At 41.0% G+C, this 27,499-nt stretch overlaps 2 protein-coding genes across 2 annotated transcripts in view; both read right to left on the reverse strand.

Moving 5' to 3' along the window:
- Positions 1-3,740: 3,740 nt before the first annotated feature.
- Positions 3,741-27,499, reverse strand: part of LOC106989983 (olfactory receptor 4D2-like) — a 61,375-nt gene continuing 37,616 nt past the window's right edge. The window contains exons 3-4 of the mRNA XM_053212702.1: positions 12,627-12,746; positions 3,741-11,242 (exon numbers count right to left, since the gene is read on the reverse strand). Of these exons, the coding sequence (XP_053068677.1) occupies positions 9,261-10,196 (936 nt within the window). The 5' untranslated portion in view covers positions 10,197-11,242; positions 12,627-12,746 and the 3' untranslated portion in view covers positions 3,741-9,260. The remainder of the gene's footprint in view (positions 11,243-12,626; positions 12,747-27,499) is intronic.
- LOC106989981 (olfactory receptor 4D1) lies at positions 18,438-26,866 on the reverse strand. The gene is made up of 2 exons (XM_053212703.1): positions 24,508-26,866; positions 18,438-24,402 (listed from the first exon to the last, which is right to left on the reverse strand). Exon 2 carries the CDS (start codon positions 21,757-21,759, stop codon positions 20,824-20,826), a length of 936 nt encoding a protein of 311 aa, XP_053068678.1. The 5' UTR covers positions 21,760-24,402; positions 24,508-26,866; the 3' UTR covers positions 18,438-20,823.

Raw genomic sequence — 27,499 nt, forward strand, 5'->3', positions numbered from 1 at the left:
TCTCCCATCCTCTCTCACCTGCCTGTGCAATCCAGTATCTATTAGCTTTCTCTTTGAATTGCTCACATCCATTTGCTTTCCCTCAAGTCCACCTTCCGCACAGTACCGCTCATTAGCATTCCTTAGGAGCCACATTGAATACTTTTTGTAGATCATGTCAGAGGGGAAATACATACCTGCATATACGCACACACCATCCACTCAGCATGTCATACGAGCTGTCAAAATGAAGCCTCCTTCTGCCTTCCTAATCAGTATCTCTGCATCTGACGAACCACTGTCTCTTTAATGGATTGTAGTTTCTCAAACATGCCACATATTTGCTTATTTCCATGTTTGTTTCCTAGAATCCTGTTCCCCACCTTCTCAGCCTTAGAAACTACCCACTCAGACATCACCTTCTCTGCCACTTATTTCACCAACTCTCCCCTGCAGAACTACTATTTCTCAGCTTCTTATAATATTTTTAAAAATACCTCGATTATAGGCTTATTACTCATTTGTTCCATCTTCTGTCAACCAAGTACATTATAATTTCAATATCTCAGTAACCCTAGAACTTGGAACAACTCTGATATGGCACGTGCTCAATAAATGTTGTCAAATTAATGTCTCAAGTAGGCAACTGATTATGTGGAGAAGTTTTGAGTGATTTTACTTATCCCCTGCCTGTACCTCCTAAGGCCCCCTCTACGCCCGGTTGCTAAAATGACTAGGTTTTACATGCAACCCGAAGCCACTGTTTTAACAGCACATTCCCCCTGAATTACTTCCTGAGGCTCTCCTCACGCTTTAGACTTAGCTACCGTCAAGTCTATGTCACCTGTTTATTCTGCCCACCCTCTAGCAGGTGTTTTCAAGAACCCAATTACTGCTGACCTATTGGTAGGTGAGGAAACCCTCAGTCTCTCACCTTTCCTCAGCCCAGAATGGGAGAAGTGAGTTCAGGTCTTACATCTTTCTGGGGGGGGGGGGGTTCTTTCCATGTCCCTTTGCAGCTTCCTGGTGCCAGCCCATACCCCCATGCACCCTCATGGGCGTGACCCTGGGGAAGAGGGCATAATTTCAGGGAGAAACTATTGGGCTCAGGAAGTAGAGATGGAATGATTCCCACTGGGGACAAGGGAGCAATGGGAGTTGTTAAAAAGTTGCTAAGTCTCTCAAAAACACTAGTTGAGAGGTCTGCCTTGAGGGCAAAACAAAAACAAAAACAAAAACCCTACCAAAGACATTGAAAATTGTAGAGATTCATGAAATATAGAATTAGGAGGACAGAGTCTCTGCAAAAAGAATTAACATGCCTGAGACTTTTGGAAGGACCTGTTTCATAGAGCAGTGGTTCACACACTCGAGCATGCATTAGAATCACCTGCAGGGTGCACTGAAACTCAGCCCGCACAGAGTGTCTGATTGAGTAGGTCTTGTGGGCGCCTGAGAACTGGCATTTCTGACAAGCTTTCAGATGATTCTGATGCTGCTTCTCTGGGGCCGCAGTCGGAGAACGACTTACCTCAGGTTTGTCAGCACGTGGACAGTTCTCCCTCACAGCATCACCAACACGACCAGTTTGATATATTAAAAAAAAATTTATTTGATATTTATCTTAAAAATAATTTTAATTGATCTTAACTTGGGCAATTCATAGGTGGAAAATATTTGTATACCACCTTGGAATCTGAAACCATGTAAACTTTGTGGGGTTCTTTTTGCCAACCAGACCACAAAGTTGATTCCCCATCCATATCCAATTCTATTGGGCCTTCTATAAAATTCTAGTACTCTTTATTACGCAGTAAGATCTTTCCTTTCATACAAGGACTAGTACAGGAAGTGCATATATTTTCTTATTATGATGAACTGGTCAGAATTGGAATTGCCTGGCTTCCTAAATTTGGTGCATTATGGAAACGTTGATTTCTTAGAATCTCTCTGTTCCACATGAGGTTTCCAAGTTGGTCTGAGTTCTTTCAGTACAAATATTTATACTTAATAAAATGAAGTCCCTCTGGCATATAGAAACACTATGCAAAGCTTTGGTTTCTTCCAACATACAAGAGCTATCAACTTAAAAAGCTAATTCTTCCCAAGATTTAGAGCTATACTCCATTTTAAAATCCAGCTGCTTGTAAAAATAGCCTGTGTTAATGCTGGAAAAGGGAATAGCCTTTATCAATCTCATTAACTATCAGATGTCACTAACTATAAGATAATTCACAGTAACTAATTAAATTACCTAGATTAAATCCTTATGATTCTGATTTACCTCTCAGTGAGAAAGCCCATGTATGCTCTAGTTTATATATGTCTCCTCTCAAGGCACATAAATGTCTGTAAAATGTCTCCTAAACCACATGTCAACCCCAAAGTTGATTCCTCCATGTGAGATTATGGATGATTTTTCTGTTTTAAAAATTGATTACACTATGGCTTATTGCTTTGGAGTTTTGTAGCTGGCCTATTTTGAAAATTCGGTAAATGTTTGTTAGCACAAGTGGAAGTTATCCTTGAAGAGCAGGAGAGCACAGAGAGCATGTCTGGGTCCACCTCTCTGCCCAGTGCTGGGGACACAAATATAAGGCATACAGTTTGCTTTCAACGAACTCACAGTCAAGTGGGGAAAACAGACTCAGAAACACATAAATGCACTCACATCAAGGAGGAAACAGCTCTATCAGGGAAGGACTCAAAGGTTAAAGGACTGAGCACCTAGCCATGCCTGGGAGAGAAGGGAAAAGGGTTAGCATTTGAACAAAGGGACGGTTCATGCATGTAGGCAGAAGTGTGTTTCTGGCAGGAAGAACAGAGACCCAGAGATGAAATGGCACAGCATCTACTCCAGGAACCCGGAGCACCTCAGCAAGGCCAGAGCACAGGGCAAGTGGTGGGGGATGAGGGAGGAGAGGAGGCAGGGATCAGACTCTGCAGAGCTTGGAAGAACCAGGTTAATGAATTTAGATTTATCTAACAGGACATGAGAAGCCAGTGGAGAACATGATGCAGGAGAGTGACCTATAGATGAAGGCCTCCACAGCCACAGGGGGAAGGAGAGGAGAGGGTGAATGGAACAGACATGGGGGAGCTGTTCCTCCATTTCTTCACACCCCATCTTGTTTCAGCAAAGACTTAACGAGGGCAGTAAGAGCCTGTAACTTTGCCTGTGTCCTTGACTCATCCCATCCCAGCTTCAAAACCGTTAAAGATGTGAGGAGAGTGAAGAAAAGAGAAGAGAGGAGAAAGGAAAGGAGATGGGAGATATGAAAAGAAGGAGGAGGGGCATCTGGATGACTTTGGCTCAGCTCATGATCTTGTGGTTGGTGATTTCAAGCCCCGCATCGGTCTCTGTGCTGACAGCTCAGAGCCTGGAGCCTGCTTTGGATTCTGTGTCTCCCTCTTTCTCTGACCCTCCCCCACTGCACTCTGTCTCTCCCTCAAACATTTTTTATCACCTGTTTATTCTGCCCACCCTCTAGCAGGTGTAAAAAAAATTTTTTAATTAAAAAAATTAAAAAAAAAACAAAAACAAAAGAAAAGGAGGAGAGAAAAAGGTGATTCAGAAAAATCAGGGAGTCAAAGCCAATGAGCCAGTTGGGACCATGGCCCAATGATATCAAGACACCACCTCAGTGACTCTGTGATGCTCTTGGCCTTTCCCTCATGAGCCAAGATGGACTCCATGGCTTCAATCATCATGTGTGTCCTCACACACTCTCATTCAAAGGCTAGAGGGAAGCAAAGGGGTGTGGAACAGTTTATTTTTCCTCCTACATCTCTGGCCTTTAATCATGGAGGAAAAATCTTTCCCAAAAGCTCTCTGGCAAACACACTTTTTGTAGTATTTGTCATTCCTGGATCACATGAACATGTGAGCGCTCCTAGCTTTAAAGTGTTCTGGCAAAGTGAACACCTATGAGAGGGACAAGCAAGGGAGAAGTGGCTGGGGATGACTGTTGGGTAGGCACCCAAGAGCAATGCTATATTCATGTAAAGCACCTAGGAACAGGAATGAACATAATGGGCCAGAGGCAAAAGGATCTTGACAATGATGCAAAGTCTCTCTTACATAAGAAAATTCGTAATAGCAGAGGTCACAAACTCAGATGTGAGTAATGTACTTGAGAGAGGGATATCAGGTAGGAATTTTTCTATACTAAGAGGTACTGAGGCTCATCACCCCAGTGCAAAATTCTCGCATCTAAGCCAAAGACAGAAAATCAAGATTTTTTTTTCCTTTGGAGAAAAAGCTCTGGAAAAATAGACCTTTATGTGTTGTCACTTGGGGGTTCTTCAGGGGTTCTACCTGAACCCCTGAAGTGAAATCTACACTATACATAGAGGTACCAATTAGCATTGTATTGCCTTACTCTTAAATGCAGATAATCGAAGATCACCAGGAGTTTAAGGAAGATCACCAACAGAAAGGGCAAACACAAAATAAATAGAAAAATAAATGATAAGAAAAAAGAAATGGCCTGGGAAGCAGAAGAAAACTTTTTTTTAATCTCCAGTTTATATAATTAGCATCCTTTGAGAGAAGCAAGAAGGTAGAGTAGCCATAACATAAGAACAGGATGGCATGGACAAAAGCCACAGAACAAAGAAGAGTTCTTGGAAATTAAAATATGTTGACAGGAATGAAAACTGTAATAGCAGAATTTGAAAATAGAGTTGAGAAAATCCCTTCTGAATGTAGAATAAAAACATATTTTGAATGGGGTGTCCATAGGATGTGACCCAGTATGGGCTGTCAGAGCCTGGGTGTCCCCTCCTGGGACCTGCCCATTGTGGGTGTTAAAGCAAGGTGAGGAGAACATCACTCAGTGCAAGGAATCAAAGCTTCGAAGGGATGAGGTGCGTGTTCATGCAGGGGTTCAGTCTGACACCAGGACTTGGAGACCAAGCAGGGCAAGGAGGATGTCCACATGGGGGACATTGTGAGGTAAGATTTTTGGAGCATGAGTAGTGTAAGAAACTGGCTGAGTTGGGGAGCTGGCCTGCAGTGTGATACCAAAGCCCAAGTGCAGTAAGGAAATGGATCTGGTATGGGCAGTGGGTTGTTTAGAGGGAGATAAATTAAATAAGTTAGTAAATTAAGGATAGAGTGATGGCAGAGTGGGGAACTCCCAGGACTCATCCCTCCAAAGAAACATTGAAAAGATGTATATACCAAAGAATAGAATCGAGAGTCCAGGAATAAATTCATACATTTATAGTCAATTGATTTTTTATTTATTTATTTATTTATTTATTTTACAGTCAATTGATTTTCAAAGAACTCTTCAATGGGGGAAAATAGTCTCTTCAATGAATGGCACGAGGACAAGTGGATATCCACACAAAAAAGAGTAAAGTTGGATTGCTACCTTAAACCATATACAAAAATTAACTCGAGGGGCACCTGGGTGGCTCAGTAGGTTAAGCGTCTGACTCTTGATTCAGCTCAGGTCATAATCTCACAGTTCATGAGTTCAAGCCCTGCATCAGCTCCATGCTGACAGTGTGGAGACTGCTTGGGATTCTCTCTCTCCCTCTCTCTCTGCCCCTTTCGGGCTCATGCTCGTGCTCCCTCTCTCTCAAAAATAAATGAATAAACTTAAAAAAATAATTCAAAAAAGACCTAAATATAAGAGCTAAAGTTATAAAACTCCTAGAAAACTAGAGTAAATCTTCATGACCCCGGCTAAATCAGTGAGCACTCCCAGCACCCAGATAGTGACCCGTAAACACCATTCTTCACCAAAATTGCTTTTGGCAGGACTGTTTAGAGAAATACTTGATTCCAGAGCCAGAACAGGAAAATATAAGATAAGTGTGTGCATGACACTGTGCCAGAAAGTAAGGATGTGCTTGAAAAAGCACCTTGAAGAGACTCCAACTGGCCAACTCTGGGACAAATTAGTAATAGATTATAACTCAATTGATTAAAAAAAAGGAAAATACAAGTCCACACAGATAGAAATAAACAAAAGAATAAACTGTAAGTTTGATAAAGAACCAGATATTGACATAGTCTCAAAGTACCTCCTCACAAAATATTTACTATTTTTCAAGAGAAAATGATAACAAAGATGAGAATCCTAACACCTCCTCAGTCAAGTAATCGAAGTGATAGGGCATTAGTAATGAGACAAAGCAACATCAGTCGCACCTCATAACATGCAATAAGAACACACAGCATGGCTTCTGGGATGTCCTTGAAAGAGTGACCAAAATGCATCACCTGAAGCTAATCACCCGAAATATCAGCCAAATCCAAATTAAAGGACATTCTACAGAATCACTGGCCTGTAATCTTTGAAAGTGCCAAGATAACCAAATTCAAGAAGCTCTTCCAGATTCGAGATGTCTAAAAAGACACAACAACAAAATGCAACATGTGATTTGGATCCAGCTTCTCTTTCTAGATGACTTTACTGTGATATTTGGCAAAACTTGAATGGAGGCTGAAAACTGGATTCTAGCAACATATTGTTACTGCAACAGTGTTGATTACTGTGTGGCAGTATCATAGGAAAACATCTTTGCAGAAAATGCATGTTCAAGTATTAAGGAATGGTGAGCATCAGATTGGCTACTGATCCTCAAGCCTTCAGGAAAAAACAGTCCTTCTACTACACTTGCAACTTTTCTATAAATCTCAGATTTTTCAAGAAGTTAAAATTTGTTTAAGTTAAGATAAAAGAAATATGTAGAATATCTTTCTGTCCTCTGGGTAAGAAGCAATTTTTTTTTTTAAATTAGAGATCAATGAGTTCATATTGAAATGAAAGACTAATATATCCAACTATATTAAAATTAACACCACAGACAGAGCCAAATCACAAACTGGGAGAAGGTATTGTATATAACATAACCAACAATTGATTAGTAATCAAATTATGTGAGAATTCCCACATTCACTAGAAAAAGTTAAGAGGAAAATTAACGAAAGGCATTCACAGGAAAAGTGAAAGCAATAAAAACATGGAAAGAACCATTAGGGAGGAGAGAAATGCAAATGATTACAGACTACAGAGAAAATATTTTTTACCCATGAAACTGGCAAAAATTAAGATGTCTCAGAATATCAACTGCTAGTAGGATGTGAATTGGTGGGAACACTTAGACACCACTTATGGACGTGTAATTTGGTACAACAGTTTTGGAAAACAATTTGGCACCGTTTTGTAAAGTTTTATCTTTGAAGATCTTAAAACCTAGCATTTCCATCTCTCTCTCTCTCTCTCTCTCTCTCTCTCACTCTCTCTCACTCTCCTTTTATAGAAAGAGCAAGAGTGGAGGAGAGGGGCAGAGGAAGAGAAAGAATCCTAAGCAGTCTCCACACTCAACTCAGGGCCCAACACAGGGCCTGATCCCAGAACCCTGGGATCATGACCTGAGCCAAAATCTAAAGTCAGGACGCTCAACCGACTGAGCCACCCAGGCGTCCCAGCGATTCTATTTCAAGGTATAGCCCATAGCTCCTCAACATGGCAACTGGAGACAAATAAGGCAATATTCAAAATAGCACTGTTTTCAATAGCAAAACAAACAAACAAACCTGGAAACAACCCAAATAAGCTTAAAAATATAATGTTGAGTGGAAAAAGAAGTAAATCCAAGAATATTTTGTCCAGTAGGATATTTTCAGAAAGCTCAAAATAAAACAAAACAGAATCAGTATATTTACTGATTATGTAAAAACGTGATAAAAGTGTTTTTGTAAGCAATAGGATGGCAAATGCAAAATTCAAGAAAAGAGTTTCATTGGGGGGGAGAGAGTGAATGTGAGGCAGAGGACCCTGTGGGTAGGTATAAGTTACGGTAACTTCTATTTCTTAAATCAAGTAGTCTTTCTAGGAGCTCTCATAATGCTATAATGTTCTAGAACTTACATGTATTTTACACATAATCCTTTGTTTGTAACAGTGTTCTACACTGAAAATGTAATGCAGAAATAATCTGAACATTCATGATATTTTCAAATTTGAAAATAAAAAAAATCATCAAAAAAAGACTGGAAGAAAAAATATTTACATGGTTTGCCCAATGTTTTCTCACATGATTTTTTATTTGATTCTTATAATAAATTTGGGAGGTTTGGAGGTCAGATATTAATTTAAGCAAATTTATTGAAGAAGAAGTCATGAGGCCAAGAGAGGTCAAGTGGTTCATCCCAAGTCATCATCAGTTTGGTAAGTTATGAGTTAGAGATTTTCATTTAAAGCTTAACCTCTAAGTCTTGTGCTATTTCCACCAATCCAGACTCACACCAAAACAGAGTATAGGAAAAAGGGGTCAAAATAAAGAAAATACAATGCTCTTATGGAGAAATGGTGTCATAATAACAGGAAACTGTCCACCAAGAAGGCAGAAATGTGTGAGAGTGTGGCTTTCCAGAATGTTCCTATGAGAATATATCTTACTGTCATAGAAGAGTTCAAATCATCCATCACAAATAAAAATAAGAATATTTCCTTGCCCCTGAATTTGTGCTCACTCTCTGTTCTCTGTTTCATTCATGGGCATGCTGCATGGCCCTCTGAAGTTCAGCTCCCACCCTCTCCAAGCCTCCCTCACCGCACTGAGGAATCGCCACCAAACACTTCCAAAACACCGCTCAACCCATGAAAAAATATATGTCAGGAATAATCATAACAATGACAATAACCCTCACATAGGTTCTATGTAAGGTTGATAAAATATTCTTATACACGTTTTGGATCTTATAACAAATCTGTGAGATTATTGGGACAGATATTGCTTTATGCCAGTTTGGTGAGGAGGAATCCATGAGTTCAAGAGAGGCCAGGTAGCTTATCCAAGGTCAGCAGTCTGGTAACATATGGGTCAAGGCTCCCAAGCTAAGGCTATGTCTTCAAGGTGTGTGCTTTCTCTAACACTCTGGACACAGGTCAAAAGGGGTGCTGGGAAGAGAAGTCAAAACACATAAACTAGAAGTGCCTTCGCTGGGGGAAATGCCCTCATCACAAGAGGAAACGACCCCCCAAGAAGGGGGAAAGAAGGGTGTAGCTTTCCAGAGTCATGAGAACACTTCTCAGTGAGCAGGGGTTTTAGAAACCTGGCACAAACCTTAGCCACCAAAGGGGACTTTTCTCTTTTTCCCAAAAATCTGAGTCAGTTGCTTAGTTTCAAAACTCACTCACTTCTATGATGACCTCCACAACATATGCACAAGCTATGAAGATAGCCAGCAGACACAGTAGCTTTCCCTCCATTTTACAAATGGGAAACAAAGCCAGAGAGAAGTGACCCACTCATTGTCACTCCCTTTTACAAACCAGCCGGCGCCTCCCTAGTCTCTTCACTGCTGCCTGCACCTCCTGGTTCCTCAGGGTGTAGATCATGGGGTTGAGCATGGGGGTCATGACCGTGTGGCTGATGGACACAGCCTTGTCCATGGAGAAGGGGGTGAAGTGCCGGGCATAGAGGTAAATGCTTGGAATGAAAACCATAGACACCACGACGATGTGGGTGGTGCAAGTGGAAGCTGCCTTCCTCCTCGCTTGCCCAGAGTGAGACCTCAGCATCACCAGGATGACTGAGTAGGAGGTCAGGAGGAGAAAGAACCAGATGACATCCAGCAGCCCACTGTTGGAGATCATGAGGAACTCCAGGAGGGTGGTGTCAGTGCAGGCAAGTCTCAGCACTTGTGGGACATCACAATAGAAGTTATCCAGGATGTTGGGGCCACAAAAAGGCAACGGGAGCATCAGAGCCAGTTGGGCAATGGAATGGACGAAACCTACCATCCAGGCTGTCACGACTAGTGCCACACAGAGGTGTGTGTTCATGATGGTCACATAGTGGAGGGGTCGGGAGATGGCAACAAGGCGGTCATAGGCCATGACTGAGAGGAAGAAGACCATGGCGCCTCCCAGAAAGTGGAAGAAGAAGATCTGGGCCATGCAGCCCTGGTAGGAGATGGTCTTCTTCTCAGAGAGGAAGTCCACCAGCATCTTTGGGGCAGTGACAGAGGAGAAACAGAGGTCTAAGACAGCCAGATTTCGGAGCAGAAAGTACATGGGTGTGTGGAGCCGTGTGTCTGAGGTCACTGTGACCATGATGAGGAGGTTTCCCACGACAGTGGTGGTGTAGACGATCAGGAATACCAGAAACAGGAAAAGCTGGAGCTCTCGAGTCTGTGAGAACCCCAGAAAGACAAATTCTGATACCCACGTGAGATTCCCTGGTTCCATGGCATCTCATCCATACACCTAAAGAAAATGAACCATAGGTATACATGCATGAAGTCACTTTTAGTGCTCAGAGCTCAGAGTTGTCCAGCTCCAGAGGATGGAGCCTCATGTGTAGACCATATCACTAGGTGCTGATGAAATTGGCTTGTCTGTGGAGAGTTTACAAGTTGGTGCTGTCATATGCATTCGTGACGTATCTTTAAAGCCATCCAGAGACATATGCAACCTGCCTTTCAAAGATTCCATGTGATACAATGGTAGAGAGATAGGTGGAGTCCAACAGAACATCAGTAAAATTTCAGGGCTTCTGCCTCCTTGAGATTTGACCTTGATTAAGCTACTTCATCTCTCTGGGTCTCAGTTTCCATGTCTGCAATATAAGAATTAAAACATCATCTTTATAGAATTGCCTAGGGGATTAAATAAAATAACACATGAAGTTCCTGGAACAGTGCTGGAAATAAATCACTCTGGCAATCACTCTTTTCTGGGTAGTTTCCTCCTCTAAATACATCCTCCCTTCTGCCAGTGTCAATACATTTTTCTAGCAATCATTTTTCATGCAACATTTAACCCATCCTCATTTTAATGGACTGTTCCTGTGTCTATGTTTTTCCTCTGTAATTTAACTGAAAACTCCCAGAGGCAGAAACACAGATCTTTATCTCTGCCCCACGGTGCCCATCTTGGTGGACAGTCAACACTCCAAAAGCATGTGGTGTGGACTAGTGGGTGGGAGAGGAGCTATGGGGTATAGCCCCTTACCCAGTGAGGCCAGGGAAGTGATGAAGTGTGTGCTGAGACAAGAGAGAGTCCAGAGAGAGAGAGAGAGAGAGAGAGAGACAGACAGACAGACAGACAGACAGACAGAGACTCTCTTGGAGCACCTGGGTGGTTCAGTCAGTTAAGTGTCTGACTCTTGATTTTGGCTCAAGTCATCATCTCACCATCGTGAGAAACACTTATAGTTTGGAGCCTGCTTGGGATTCTCTGTCTCCCTCTCTCTCTGCCCCTTCCCTTCTCTCTCAGGTGCCTGTGTGTACTCTCTAAATAAATAAATAAATAAATAAACATTAAAAAAAGAATGCATTAAAAATTAGATGATGAATATAGTATGATGGGGACTCAAGGAGATCTTCTGAAAGGAATAAGAAGTTTAGAAGATGTTACTGAATACAAGGGTAGAAGACAAAGGAAGATGTTGAAATAAGAGCAATGGAAATAGACAAAGGAATCAAGGCAGGAGATGAAGAGAAGGGAGAGGGAGGAACAGAGCAGGTGAAGGAAGGGGAAATGGGGAGGTGGTGGGCAACGGAGGGGGCAGGGAATGGTGTCAAAGGTGGAGAAGAAGGTGGAAGGAAAGAGATGGAGGGGGACAAGGTTAGGGGTGGGTGGCCTCCCCACTCCTGCCCTGTCTCAGTCCTGTTGTCTCTCACGTGCCTATTGAGATCCATTATGTATTAAAGGTCATTTTAATCTCATCCTTCTGCTTCCATTTGCTTCCACTGCAGTCTGGTTCTATAAGACAGTCAATGAGACCTTTCTAAACTCATGTCTGATCACATTCTCTCCCATTATAATCTTTCAATGACTGCCTAGAGCTCACAGCTTAAAACTCCAACTCTTAGAAGCTGTCTCACAGGTTTTGTGGATTTATACAGAGTTGAAACATGCTTACAGAAGTGCCTGCAACTCCCTATCGGCATGTCACACAAGGCTATGAAATGTAGCCTTCATCTACCTTTGTAATCAATACCCCTGTTACCCAGGAACAGAATGCCATTCAAGAAATTCATAGCTTCTCACATGTGCCATATGCTCAGTTATTTCCGTAGCCTTGGTAATGAGTTCTGTTTCCTGAAATATCTTCTACTACCTTCTCAACCTAGAAGGACTCAGATATCACCTTCTTGTGACTCCTCCCCATATCTCTCCCATGCAGAATCAATCCCTTCTTTTTCTGGGTTCCAATAATGCTTTATAAATACCTACATTATAGCATCTTCCACGTTCTTTTCTTGTCCCTCTAAACTAGATTGTAAATTCAGTAAATTAGCTCCAGCACCTCTAACAGCAACCCTGATCTAGCAGTTGCTCAAAACTTATTTGCTAACTTAATGTATAAGTAAGTATGTGACATGATTTTATGCAACTAGGTGGGGGATTGTGTGGTGCGCTTCCTCACACTCAGCCCTCAGCACCCTCCATCCCTGCTTGGTTGTTAAAAGCCGAGTTTTCCACATGCAACCTGAGGCATCTGTTTTCAACATCACAGTTCCCCTGAATAACTTCCCGAGACTCTCCTCACACTTTAGACTTACTACCATCAAGTCTATGTCATTTGACATATTCTCTCCATGTTCCAGTAAGTGGTTCTGGGTCCTTCTTGCAGCTGATTTATCTACAGATGAGAAAACCTTGGTCTCTCACCTTCCTTCAGTCCAGAACCGGAGAAAGTCCTCAGGTCTTACATTGTCTTGGAGAGGCTTTTCCTGCAGCGTCAGGTCCCTGGTCACTGCCCACACATCACGTGTGACAGCGGGGGTGACCCTAGGGAAAGAGGGCATATCCTCAGGGAGATGCTATTGGACTGGGCTCCGCTCAGGAAGCAGAGCTGGGCTGATTCTTGCCCGATTCCCGCTGGAGGCAAGGGAACAATGGGAGTTGTTAAAAAGTTTCTAAATGTCTCAAAAACACTCTCTCAGAGGTCTTCCTTGGGGGCCAAAAGTACCAAGGACATTGAAAATTTTAGAAATTTTCAGGATGTAGGGTTTTCAGGCCACTGTCTAAAAGGATGAGAGTCTCTTCCAAAGAAATGGACTCTGGGAGTGTTAGACAAACCCAATTGTTAGACCAGTGATTCTTACCCTTAAAAGAATCCCCTGGAGATCATGTGAAAAGATAGATTAGTGTGTCCCCGAGGCCCCAGACTTTCTCACTCAGTTGGTCAATAATAGGGCCAAGATTTTGCATTTTGAACAAGTTCTTAGATAATGCTGATGTTCCTGTTTCTAGGGCCACACATTCAGCACCACTGACTGTTCTCTCTCTCGTGCATGTGTGCAGAATCATCAAGCTAACTGTTTTGATTTCTTTCTCTCTTCTTCGCCTCTCCTCCTTCTTCTCTTTCTCCTTTTCCTTCTACTTTTAAACTTAATTGATATTTATTTACAGAAAGTCATAAGTGGGGAAATGTTTGTATGCTACAATAGGAACTTATTAAAAATCTTGTCCTTTATTTTACCAACCAGACCCCCCGCCCCCGTGTTGATTTACCAACCATATCCAAGTCTACTCACATTATCTATAGAATGCTAGCATTTTTTACATGTGAATTATTATTACTTCTAACATGAGGATTGGTGCAAGAAACCCCTATATTTTCTCATTATGAAAACAGATCAAAACTGGAATTAACTGCCATTGTAAACTTGACGTGCCATAAAACCTGATTTCTTAGAGCTCTCTGATCTACATAGCATTTCCAGGTTACTCTAAATTCTTTCATTGCAAATGTTTACACTTGGCTAAATAAAGTATCTGCCTTTGGCAGACAAGAATACCATGTGAAGATTTTCCACATTCAAGAGATGTAGATTAAAAAACAAACAAACAGGGGCGCCTGGGTGGCTCAGGTCATGATCTCACAGTTCGTGAGTTCGAGCCCCGCATTGGGCTCTGTGCTGACAGCTCAGAGCGTGGATTCTGTGTCTCCCTCTCTCTCTCTGCTCCTCCTCTGTTCACACTCTGTCACTATGTCTCTCAAAAATAAATAAAACATTAAAAAAATTTTTTTAACAAACAAACCACTAATTCTCATTTAGAGCTTCAGTCCATTTTAAAATATAGTCATGTGAAAAAGTGGTCTGGATTGATTCTGGGGAAGGAGACAGGACTTGTGTATTTTGTTGATTATCATGTGGGTGATTTTAAGTTCTGATTCTGGCTTAGCTTTCGCTAAGAGAAAGCTGATATGTTCCAATTAATATATTTCCCCTGTCAAGGCACATACGGGTCTGCGGAATGCCCTCCAAACCTAATCTCTTCACCACTGCATCCACTAGCCAATGTAATGAATTCCAAAGACCAGATGGCAGGAATGGAGTATTTACACTAAAGACCTAGTCACGGAAAACTGAACTGAGAAAAGTATTTCCGTATGCACTATATACCCAAGAAAATAAATACTTGTCAGATTTAACTGTTGTTACAACTTCAAACTTAAATGGATGCAGGATACATACAGAAGGAATTTCATTTATATTCTCATTGAGGGGACCCCACATCTCTGATAATTAGTTATTCTTACATTATGGTGGTAGGTTTTATATGTCAACTTGACTAGTCTATAGTTCCCAGTTATTCAATCAAACACTAACCTAGGAGTTGCTGTGAAGGTACTTTGCACATGTGATTGATGTCTATACTCAGTTGAGTTTTTAAATGTTTACGTATCTAGAGAGAGAGCTTACACATGCGTGCATATACCTGCGAGTGAGTGGGGGATGGGCAGGTTGAGAGAGAGAGAGAGAGAGAGAGAGAATCCCAAGCAGGCTCCATGCTTAGCGCAGAGCCCAACATGGAGCTTGATCTCACAAACCGTGAGATCGTGACCTGAGCCAAAATCAAGAGTCAGATGCTTAATGGACTGAGATACCCAGGTGACCCATAATCAGTTGATTTTAAGTAAAAGAGAATTTCCTAAATAATCTGGACGTGCCTGATTCAATGAGTTAAAAAACCTTGGGGGCAGAACTGAGGTTTTCTTGAAAGTGTTCTGGACTGCAGCTTCAGCTCATACAGAGTCCTCTCCTGCACTTTCTGATGCCCATCCTATGCATTTCTACTGGCCCAGGGTTCAGTCTCACATCATGTAAACCAATTCCTTGCAATAAATCTCTTAATATACATATATATATATCTGACTGGTCCTGTTGCTCTGGTAGAACCCTGACCAATACACCCCCTTTTATGGATCAAACATAAAATAAAAACACATCTTATGCGAGGTTGATTGAGGTCTTTTCCTCCTCATACATCAATCATCCCTGAACTTGATTATAAATACAACTGGAATGGCAAGATGGACAGATTAATAAGGCTGAGAAGTGAAGTATTCTTTGAGCCAGACCCAATCTACAACCACTGAGCATAACACATAGAGAAGATGATGGGGCACCTGGGTGGCTCAGTTGGTTAAGCATCCAACTCTTGATTTTGGCTCAGGTCGTGATCTCACACTCATGAGTCTGAGCCTGGCGTGGGGCTCAGCACAGAGCATGGAGTCTGCTTGGGATTCTCTCTCTCCCTCTCTCTATTCCTCCCCACTCGTGCTCTCTGTCTCTAAGAATAAATAAACTTAAAAAAAAAAAAAGTTGAGTCATTGTGTTGTACACCTGAAACTAATGTAATATTGTGTCAGTTGAGTATAGTTACACTCAAATAGAAAAGAAATTTTATAAAGATACCAGAATGTTTACTCTTTTTATCTATCTATCTATCGTCTATCTATTTATTTAATTTATTTCTTTTGAGAGAGAGAGAGAGAGAGAGAGCATGAATGAGCAGGGGAGGGGCAGAGAGAGAGAGAGAGAGAGAGAGAGAATCCCAAGCAGGCTCCATGCTGTCAGTTCAGAGCCCAACGTGGGGCTCGATCTCACAAACTATCAGATCATGACTTGAGCCAAAATTAGGTGTTGGGTGTTTAACCGACTGATCCATCAGGCACCCCCTGATTTTTTTAATCTATCACTGAAATAATTTACAGCCTTCCATCAACAACTTCTAAGAGATCTGTATCTGTTTTCACTAATCCTATGTAAACAAAGTGACTAAAAAGCATTACTTGACTAAACCTGATTATTTAGACCCTAAGGAACCTGATAACTACAGTAAAACTTTGGATTGCAAGTAACTTGTTCTGCAAGTGTTCCACAAGACGAGCAAACATTTCTAATAAATTTTAACTTGATAAACAAGCGATGTCTTGCAATATGAACAATACATGATGCCAGATGTCACCTGATCACAACTGAGCCAATGGTTCTTCTCTCTTTCTCTCAATCTCTCTCTCTCTGTCATACTGCATGCTTATGGATGATCAGCTCCCATGCGCAGATGCTTGGTCTCAGGCTGTGGTGTCTGGCAGAAATCAGTGATTTTTCAGAACATTGGGTGGTGCCTAAACTGGCATTAGTGTATTTTTTGTCACCTCAAAGTACCTGTGGACAGTCCTTTGCTTTTACATAGAAGAGCAAGCTTAGGAATGATTTGCTTCATTCTAGGTCAGGCTGCCTGCAGATATAGACCCTTTCTTCTGCCTTATTGCCAGTTACATTATATACAGTATATGACAAGTGTTTAATACTGTACTGTAGTCAACATCCGTGCAAGTGTACACAATGGCCCCCAGGCAGGAAAAGATTGAGAAGAAAGGTGGCAAGAAGAAGGAGATGATTACGGTGGAAGTTAAGAAGGAAATCGTTGAGAAGTACAAACAAGGTATGCAAATGGCTGAAATTGCAAGATTTTATAAGATGTCTACGTCTGCATCTCGTCTGCAGAGGAGGAGGGGGAAAAGCAGAGGACTCCCTCACTTCAGATGAGATTAGGGAGATGTGTAAATTGTGAGAAACAGTGAAAATTTTTGTAGTAAAGCACCACCCAAATAAGGCTGTAGCAGTGTGAACGATGAATCTGTTTAACGACAATGCAATTCACATTTCCACGAAATCCTTGAAAGAAGGCAAAAGCAAGTGTCATTGGATAGGTTCCTTGTTAAAGTTGCATGAAAAGAAAAAGGTTCCACTGAGCCAATAGGTAGCAGTGATTCCATTAGTGATAGTGAAAATCATCCTACACAATAACCCTCCTCTCTCTTGTCTCCCTCACCAACCACGAAGGTTTTCAAAGGTAAGTGCAGGCTCATTTGTTTATTTTTCTTTATTATTTTGTACTATATAACAGTATTGTAATCATTTTTATGTGAATATTTTGGGGGTGTGGAATGAATCATCTGAGTTTCCATTATTATGGGGAAATTCGCTTTGATATGTAAGTGCTTTGGATTACGAGCATGTTTCCAGAATGAATTATGCTAGCAAACCAAAGTTTTACTGTATCTTGGTTTAATTTAAAAGTATTGATGGGAAGATTCCAACTTATACTACAAATCTGTAGTAATCAAACAATATGATACAGGCGAAAAATAGACATATAGATCAATGGAACAGAACAGAAAACCCAGAAATCAATCCACAATTGTATGGTCAATTAATCTTCAACAAAGCAGGAAAGAATATCCAATGGGAAAAAGACAGTCTCTTCAACAAATGGTGTTGGGAAAACTGGACAGTAACATGCAAAAGAATAAAGTTGGCCCACTTTCTTACACCATACACAAAAGTAAACTCAAAGTGGATTAAAGATCTAAATATGAAAACTGAAACTATAAAAATCCTAGAAGAGAGCACAGACAGTAATTTCTCTGACATCACTCATAGCAACATTTTTCTAGATATGTCTCCTGAAGCAAGAGAAACAAAAGTAAAAATGAATTATTGGGACTACATCAAAATAAAAAGCTTCTGCATAGCAAAGGAAACAATCAACAAAACTAAAAGACAACCTACTGAATGGGAAAAGATTTGTAAATCACATATCCAACAAAGGGTTAGTATCCAAAATATATAAAGAACTTACACAACTCAACACCAGAAAAACAAATAATCCAATTAAAAATAGGCAGAAGACATGAACACACATTTCTCTAAAGACATCCAGATGGTCAACAGACACGTGACAAGATACTCTACATCACTAATCATCAGGGAAGTGCAAAGCAAAACCACAATGAGATATCACCTCATACTTGTCAGAATGGCTAAAATAAATAATTTTAAAAAACAAGAAACAACAAGTGTTGATGAGGATGTGGAAAAAGATTCCATGCACTCTGGCAGGAATGCAAACTGGTGCAACCACTGTAGAAAACTGCATGGAGTTTCCTCAAAAAAAAATAAAAAATAGAACTACCTTATGATCCAGTAATTGCACTACTGGTTATCCAAAGAACACAAAAACACTAATTTGAAAGGATATATGCACCCATATATATATATATATTCCAACCCCAAAATATAGGTATATATATATATATATATATATATATATATATATGTGTGTGTGTGTGTGTGTGTGTGTAGGTATATATATATAGGTGTGTGTGTGTGTGTGTATATATATATGAATATTTTTCATCCATAAAAAAATTAAATCTTGCAATTTGCAGCAACATGGATGGAGATAGTATAATGCTAAGCAATATAAGTCAGTCAGAGAAAGACACATATCATATGATTTCACTCATATGTGGAATTTAAGAAACAAAACAAAGTAACAAAGGAAAAAAAAAAGAAACAAACCAAAAAACAGACTCTTAACTCTAGAGAACAAACTGATGGTTACCAGAGGGGAGGTCAGTGCAGGAATAGGTAAAATAGGTGAAGGGGATTAAGCACACTTACTGAGTAACGTCTAGAATTGTTGAATCACTGTATTGTATACTTGAAACTAACTAAACACTCTATATTAACTATACTGAAATTGAAATTTAATAAAAAGTATTGATGGAAAGTAAAAAAAAATAATTTTAAATAGGAATGTGTGGAGGAACTAATATTAATTAAATGCCTACTATATACCAAGTACTGTATTGGAATTTTACGTTTACCTCACTGACCCACACAACATTGTGAGGAAATACAGCTAAATTTTATAGCTAAAGAAGTACAGATTCAATGATGTCCAAAAGGAGCACAGCCAGCAGGAGTTAAAGCCTGGATGGAATGCCATGGCTTCAAATCCTGTTATTGTCTCACTATACAACTTAAGACAGCATCAGAACATGGGGAAAGTTTTAATTAAAGCCATTAAAAAAATTTTAAGTAACCTTTACATCCAATGTGGGGCTCAAGAGATCCTGAGATCAAGAGTTGCACGCTCTACCTACTGAACTGGCCAGGCAACCCACAAAAAAATATCCGAACCACTGTTCGGTGCCTATAGTACCTAATATCTGAAATGGGGAATTAACTCTTCTCTAAAACATTTGTATTTTATGAAAGTATGCATATATGTAAATATTCCAATTCTCCACATGATAAAATTATTAAAAAGCCCTCTGTCTTACTAGAAAATTTCTGGGGGCACCTGGGTGGCTCAGTTGGTTAAGCGTCTGACTTCAGCTCAGGTCGTGATCTCACAGTTCATGGGTTTGAGCCCCACATCGGACTCTGGGCTGATAGCCCAGAGCCTGGAGCCTGCTTCAAATTCTGTGTCTCCCTCTCTCTCTCTGACCCTCCCTTGCTCTCACTCTGTCTCTCAAAAATAAATGAACGTTTAAAAAAAATTTACAAAAAAGAAAGTTTCTGTTAACCAGAATTCCCAGAGCTCTTTTTAAATTTAAGCCGTTATGAACAACGTATTTTATATTTTTTTCCTCTACATTCTTTATAGTGAGAGACATTGCACCTAACCATTTAGTGTTAGTTTATATCTGAGTCACATTTATATCATAAACATAGTATAACTTCAGTAAGAGATGTCTTAAATTCTCATGGAGATAGCTATGTTCATCAAAAGGGGATATGTCTCCACAAGTCAGTTCAGAATTGAGTATCTTGTGTTGTGAAATGATCACCTGTAAGATAAATCTGAGGAAATTCTCCCCATTTCTTTCCTTTAGGTCAATGTTACAGATTATAATTAGAATTTCTATGCTTCCTACCATCCTTAGAATTGATGTTCTGGATCACATAAAAGTAAAATTTTCATAAATTAAAAAAGTGACTCAAGATCACTTTTTAAAAAATAAAACCAGTAAGTGACTTCTGATCATTTATAAATGGAATCAATAGATTGAAAGGCCACAGGACAATTGACAACCATCAATGAATGCAAAGACATAGCTGAGTAAAGTTACAGAACTCCAAAGATAAAGAAAGAAGATTAAAAGCAGGGAACCGAAAAGAGTGTTATTGTTCCAGGGTTAAGATGAAATTTTTCACCATTTATCACAGATATTCATCCATAGCCGAGGAACTCTTTAGGTTTTCCCTTGTGTTTGTAAGAGGTCCTGAGTTTCAAATCCCACCCATAGCCCTACCTCTAAACTTGGAGTCAGAGGAACCAAGTCCCGGCCTGGCTCTGCCACTCGCTATTCATCGTTGAGCAAGTCACTTCTCTCTGAGTTCTCTCATTTGTTAAAGCATTTAATACAACAATAATAATAATAACATATCCACTATCAGTTTTATGAGAATGAGATAGAAGCGAGAAAGTGCCCAATACAGTAACCTGACACAGGTGTGGGTCCATAGAAATATTGATTTCATCTCAAATGTCATACTCTATAAAGACTTTCCTCCACTTTTCACATGGGAAAACAGAAGTTCAGAGGGAAGACTTGTCATTTTAAAGTGAAGATATTTAAAATTTTTAATTTTTTTATTTGAGGGGGGAAGGGCAGAGGCCCACGACCCTGGGATCATGACCTGAGCCAAAACTGAGAGTTGGACACTCAACCAACTGAGCCACCCAGACACCCCTGAGTCAAGATATTTTAAGTTCACTCCCTGTTACATATCACTAGACGCTTGCCTAATCTCTTCATGGCTGCCTGCATCTCCTGGTTCCTCAGAGTATAGATCATGGGATTGAGCATGGGGGTCATGACCGTGTAGCTGATGGACACAGCCTTGTCCATGGGGAAGGGGGTGAAGGGCCGGGCATAGATATAGATACAGGGAATGAAGATCATAGACACCACAATGATGTGGGTGGTGCAGGTAGAAGCTGCCTTCTTCCTCGCCTGCTCTGAATGGGACCTCAACATCACCAGGATGACTGTGTAAGAAATCAGAAGGAGAAGGAACCAGATGAGGACCAGCATTCCACTGTTGGAGATCATGAGGAACTCCAGGACGGAGGTGTCAGTGCAGGCAAGTCTCAGCACTTGTGGGATGTCACAGTAGAAGTTATCCAGAACACTGGGACCACAAAAAGGCAAGGGGAGCATCAAAGCCAGCTGGACAATGGAGTGAACAAATCCCCCTAACCAAGCAGCCACCACTAGCCCCACACAGAGCTGAGTGTTCATGATGGTGACATAGTGGAGGGGCCGGGAGATGGCTATGTAGCGGTCATAAGCCATCACTGAGAGAAAGAAGACAGTCCCACCTCCCAAGAGGTGAAAGAAGAAGATCTGAGTCATGCAGCCCTGGTAGGAGATGGTCTTGACCTCATGAAGGAAGTCCACCAGCATCTTTGGAGAAGTGACAGTGGAATAACAGAGGTCTATGACAGCCAGGTTTCGGAGCAGAAAATACATGGGCATGTGGAGCCGGCAGTCAAAAGTCACTGTGACCATGATAAGGAGGTTTCCTACAACGGTGGTGACATAGACAAATAGGAACACCAGGAACAGGAATTTCTCAAGGTCCCGGGTCTGTGAGAATCCTAAGAGGATAAACTCTGACACCCTTGTGATATTCTGTGCTTCCATGGGCTCTTCCCCACATGCCTAAGGGAAAACTGTGCAAAACAAAAATTATGAAAATTCCATTGTTTTCCTTTGGAGAGTCAGGAATTGGTTGATCAAAGTCACTGTTGAATATATTTCAAGATGGAGTTTAGGGGAGCCTTCCATGGAAATAAATACATTTTCAAGGCTCTCACAGACTTATCTCCCTAACCACACCCTACAATGTATTACAGACATTTATGGATCTTTTCCCCTTTGTATCACTGTCCTCATCCATGGGTTTCAAGTCTGATTCACACCAGATGTGCCCAATGCCTTGTGAACTACAGGCTCCCCAAATACAATGAATCAATGAATGAATGAATAAACATATCAGCAAATACCTGTGACCACAAACGTCATCCACCCGGATGCATAAATCTTGAGAGGATATAAAAACTAATGATTTTAGATAAACACATAGATGCTTTTTCCTGGCAGGGATTTGAAGAGCTGCATGATTCACTGCTGAAGGAAGAGAGGTGTGGATTAGAAGAGATTGTCATGTCCTAATTCGGAAACAAATGTAAAGCAAACAAGCAGATGATCTTGGCTGAAGCTGGGCTGGGATGATTGGCACTTCTCAAACTTTTCCATATAAAAACTCCTCTAATGGTATTTGTTGCCATGGGGCCATCTGTGGGGGTAATTCAAATCAGCCCAGGACAAATGCAAAAATTCCTTGAACTCTCAAGCTTTATATTTTAACACTTATGTAACTTTCTATTATACACATATCTCTAGACAATCTTTGAGAGGCTTTTTAAAATTTAAGTATTGTGGCTTGTAAACTTTGATTGCTAAGGCCAAGGTGTTATAGAAAATATAAGGTAAAGAAGAAATCAATTTCTTTAGTTCAGTAAGTGAAAGCTCCAGAAGGACATTCACTTGAAAAATAAACTGAGTTCTTTAATATTAAAACCCATTCACTTGAGTTACATTTTCTAAAATTGTTTTCTCTAATCGTTCAGGAAAATTTTCCCTGAGGCCCCACCCTGTGAAGATAATAGAACAGAACAAGATTTCTCCTCCCTGGTTCCCACCTAATAAATATATGGGAAGGACAGCAGCAATTGCACTGAGGTACTTTTCACAGGGAATTGAATGAATATGTGTGAAAAGATTTCTACTAGCAAATATGAAACAGAATTATCTCTGAAATTATCTGTGAGGTATTACAGTATTGAAAATACTGTCATGTTTATATTATCTAAAACTCACATTTGTCCCCAATATTTGTGTAAAAGCTGTGTTCCAGGAAGATTCACTCTGTTTATTCTGTGGCTTCACCAACTTCCAGCATAAAACTATTTGAAAAATGTCCCCATGGATAACTAAGAACCCCTGTAAGCCTTTTGGTGGGAAATGATGTGATGAGACAGAGTTAAAATAGGCTTATCCCAGCATACTAGGGATAAGCCCCGAGACAGGCGAAAGTGGAGCTGGCACTCCAGGGGTGTTGTCAGAGCAACTCCAACAGAAGATCATATGTCTTTGTCTCTGGCTTTGTGTCCTTGCTCTACCACATGGTGTCAAGGTCAATCTGGGTGGGCAGCAGTTTAAATGGCCTGGTTTGACCTCTCTGAGAAAGTTCCTGACCTCCTAACTCTTTACCCGAATCCCAAACCTCCCACCTGATCATGGATTCCAAAATGCCAACAGCACAGTTTTATTATCCTTGTTTTTATCTTTATCCCTATTAAGATTTATGCCCCATTAAGGCACTTTTATATCCCTTTATCAGTCAGAAATACACACTGTGTAACGTCAACTTCCTAAAAGACATTTTCCCTCTAGATCCAAACTTTCAAAAATTTTCCCTGGTTCTTCATTGCCTACAAGAAAGAATTCACACTTACATGAGTTTTCAAGGGCTTCCACACAAACTGGCTCCTGCCTTTCTTTGCACACCCATCTGTCACTTAGCAGTAGTTGAGGTAGTAAACGTTTCTTGCACTCGTAGCAGGAATCGTTGTCGTTGTAGTAGTAGACATTTACTGCGTGTTTACTATGTGCTAAGCACTATGCTAAGAATTTCATAAACATTAGTCTGTTTAATTCTCATATAATCTTTGCATGCTTATAAAATACAATAAATTCTATTAATTATCCCACTTTACAGATGGGTAAACTAAGGCTTCAAGTTGGTAAATAGTTTGCAGCAGGTCACACAGAGTGAGTAGCAGAGCTCTGCTACTCTGGGACTCTGACCCAGGTCTGATTAGTCCCAGAATCTGCACTCCTAACTACTATTCTCTTCCTACTTGCTCCCTGATGAGAACCCTTGGCTTCAACCAAACTGATCTCCTCTTCAGTTCCTTAGGCATCAGGGCATTTCATCAGGCCAGTGCGCCACCTGGATTTCCTTCCCATCTTCATCTATCTGAATCTCACCTTTCCTTCAAGGCCCAAGAGTAATTAGCCAATCCATAACATTGTCATGGACTAGTATTTTTCCATGAGGATGGTTCTATTTTCTCGCTTGTGTTTGTAATTTCAGTGCAAGTCTGATATGTCGAGTGCTACACAGTTCCTTAGGGTGCACATAGCCTTTCTCATAGATGGTTCCCAAAAGAATGCTTGGCGGCTTGATGGTGGGCGGAGTGCTGGCATGGGCCCCGAGCACTGTGGGAGGTGAGAAGAGAGGGAGTAGCCATCGAATGAAAGAGTTCAGTTCAAGGGAATTTGAAAGGAACCCAAAATCCTAATTCCCAGCATCGCCACATTTACAAAAGCATCATCTTAGCATGGCCAGCATGCTTAGCACAAACTCGTAAGAATCTTTGGAAATGATTCTTCCACTTACATGCAAAGAGAATAGATTTAGATGGAAAATAAAATTAAACAAACAAACAAACAAATAAATAAATAAATAAAGAGATGGATCCCAGACACTTTTCTGTTGTTGCTCAACCTTGTTTCCCATCCATCTTGCTCTTAGGAAATCCATCCACACGGGACTGAAAGAGAGGAGGGGAGGGAGAAAAAGCAATTCCAAAAATGGAGGTGAATCTAGTCTGGGGTCATCTTGGAAGTATTAATAGGTTTATTAACACAAGATTTAGGAGAAAGGAGGATAGAGATATAGCAATAGAGAGGGAATGGAAACTCAGAGTGGGTGGAAGAGGGGATTTAAAGGGAAACATTAGAGGGTGGGAAGTGTGAGATAAAGACCTGGTGTGTTTTCTTCTAGGTGTGGGAAGAGGCTGGAGCATGTGTGTGGGAGATGGGGGAGAAACCAGCTGTGTCTATATTCTGCTCTCCCTCCCACCCTCTGTCCTAATTTCTACACAACACATAAGCTAGTACAGACCAAAGTCATAGTTCCAGATAAAATCAACTGTTCCCCAAATCCCTTTGCCCCAACATTCTTGCCCCACGCTTTCCCTCCACTCCATGCTTGTCTTACAATAGACTTTGCGGGAGCCTTCTCAGTGCTGACTTGTCCATGGGAAGGACACTGGGGCCATCACCTACCTTCAGTCCAAAGTGGCCAAGGGGACTTAGAGCCTCCACCCTCCAGGTCACACTTCTCCCACAGCTCCATTCTTCTCTTGGCCTATCTCAGACCAAGAACACACAGAGGATTGGCCTAATTAAGGGAAGGGACATTCCTCAGGGTATGAAACTTGGGCTTAATTCATGCAGTGAAGCTGGGCTGGGGCTGTTGAGGGCAAGAGCAATGGGAGTTATTAAAAAGTGTGTGAACTGTTGCATCAGATGCACATTATCATTGAGAAACTGTCTTGGGACCCAACGCTCTGGGGGCGCTGATCATAGGACCATGATGAAGAGGATTAAGAACCCTTTCAGGAAATGAATTCCCAGGGAGGTTTATAAGAACGAAAGCCTTTCAGGTCAGCACCATGGGCAGTGCAAGGCCTCCACCCTCTGCTACCACCACTGTAACTGAAAAAGTGAACTCTATTCTAGGACACGGTGCAGGTCAGGGCTTTGGTAGAGTAAACTCCAAAGCCTTTTTTCACGTGTCCAACTGTTAAGGTATCTCTCACCCCAGTCTCTGATCTTCTGTCCTCACAGCCAGCGTGACCTTCTCAAAAACAACTTGGCTAAGTTTACCCTCAAGATATCACTCACATGCCATAAAATTCACCAATTTAAAGTGCACAGCCCAGTGGGTTTTCCCATATTCACAGGTTTGTGTAACCATCACCAGCCACTATCTAACTCCAGGGCACTTTCCTCACTCTGAAAGCAACCTTCTACCCAGCCTGTTCTCTCCCTAGGTCCTGGCAACCACTAATCACTAATCTACTTTTTGTCCCTGCAGATTTGCCTATTTTGGACATTTCGTATAAATGGAGTCATAGAATATGCAGTCTTCTTTCTTTTGGCTTCTTCCTCTGAGCACAATGTTACCAAGGTTCACCCATGTTGTGTTAGTACTGCACTCCTCTTTACGACTAAATAATACTCCACTTGTGCACATGCCACTTTTGTTTACCACTAGTCAGCTTGTGGACACTTGGCTTGTTTCTAATTTTTGCTATTATGAATAATGCTGCTATTATATAACATTTGTACACATGTTTTTGTGTGGACATATGTTTTCAATTATCTTGAATATATACCTGGGAGTTGAACTACTGGGTCATATGATAACTCTATGTTTAACCTTTTAAGGAACTGCTGGTGTGTCTTCCAGCAGCTACACCATCTTCTATTCCCACCAGCAGTGTACAAGCAGGGATAATTTTTCCACCAACATTTCTTATTATCTGTCTTTCTATTATAACTATCCTAGTGGGAATAAAGTATTTCATAGTGGTTTTGTTTTAATTTTAATTCCCGTGTAGTTAACATTCAGTGTTATATTAGTTTCAAGTGTACAATATAGTGATTCAACAATTCCATACATCACCCAGTGCTCATCACAAGTGCACTCCTGGGGCACATGGGTGGCTCAGTCAGTTAAGTGTCTGACTCTTGGTTTTGGCTCAGGTCCTGATCTCACGGTTCATAAGTTCAGTCCCCGCATTGGGCTCTGCACTGCTGGTGTGGAGCTTGCTTGGGATTCTCTCTTTCTCCCTCTCTCTCAGCCCCTACCCTTGTGTGATCTCTCTCTCTCTCTCTCTCTCTCTCTCTCTCTCTCTCTCTCTCTCAAAATAAATAAATAAAACTTTAAGAAGAACAAAGAACAACAACAACAAAAACTTAATCTCCATCACCTATTTCACTCATTACCCCCCCCCCAACTCCCCACTGGTAACCATCAGTTTGTTCTCTATAGTTAAGAGTCTATTTCTTTATCTTTTTTCAAGATTTTATTTTTTGGAGCACCTGGATGGCTCAGTCGGTTGAGGATCCAACTCTTGATTTCGGCTCAGCCAGCCGAAATCAAGATCTCATAGTCTTGAGATCTCACAGTCGTGAAATCAAGCCCTGTGTCAGGCTCTGTGCTAGTGTGGAGCTTGCTTGGGATTCTCTGTCTCCCACTCTCTGCCGTCCCCCCACTCACTCTTCTCTCTCTCTCTCAAAATAAAGAAATATTTTTTAAAAATTTTATTTTTAAGTAATCTCGACACCAAACATGGGACTTGAACTTACAACCCTGAGATCAAGAGTTGTGTGCTCTTGACCAACTGAGCCAGCCAGGTGCCCCTAAGAGTCTGTTTCTTGGTTTGTCGCTCTCTCTTTTTTTCCTTTGCTCATTTGTTTTGTTTCTTAAATTTTACACATGAGTGAAACCATATGGTATTTG

This window comes from Acinonyx jubatus, chromosome E1, assembly GCF_027475565.1.
Source record: "Acinonyx jubatus isolate Ajub_Pintada_27869175 chromosome E1, VMU_Ajub_asm_v1.0, whole genome shotgun sequence".
Taxonomy (NCBI): Eukaryota; Metazoa; Chordata; class Mammalia; order Carnivora; family Felidae; genus Acinonyx; species Acinonyx jubatus.

Excerpts from the sequence above, each read along its gene's own strand:
- LOC106989981 (XM_053212703.1), bottom strand. The coding sequence starts at position 21,759 with ATGGAAGCACAGAATATCACAAGGGTGTCAGAGTTTATCCTCTTAGGA.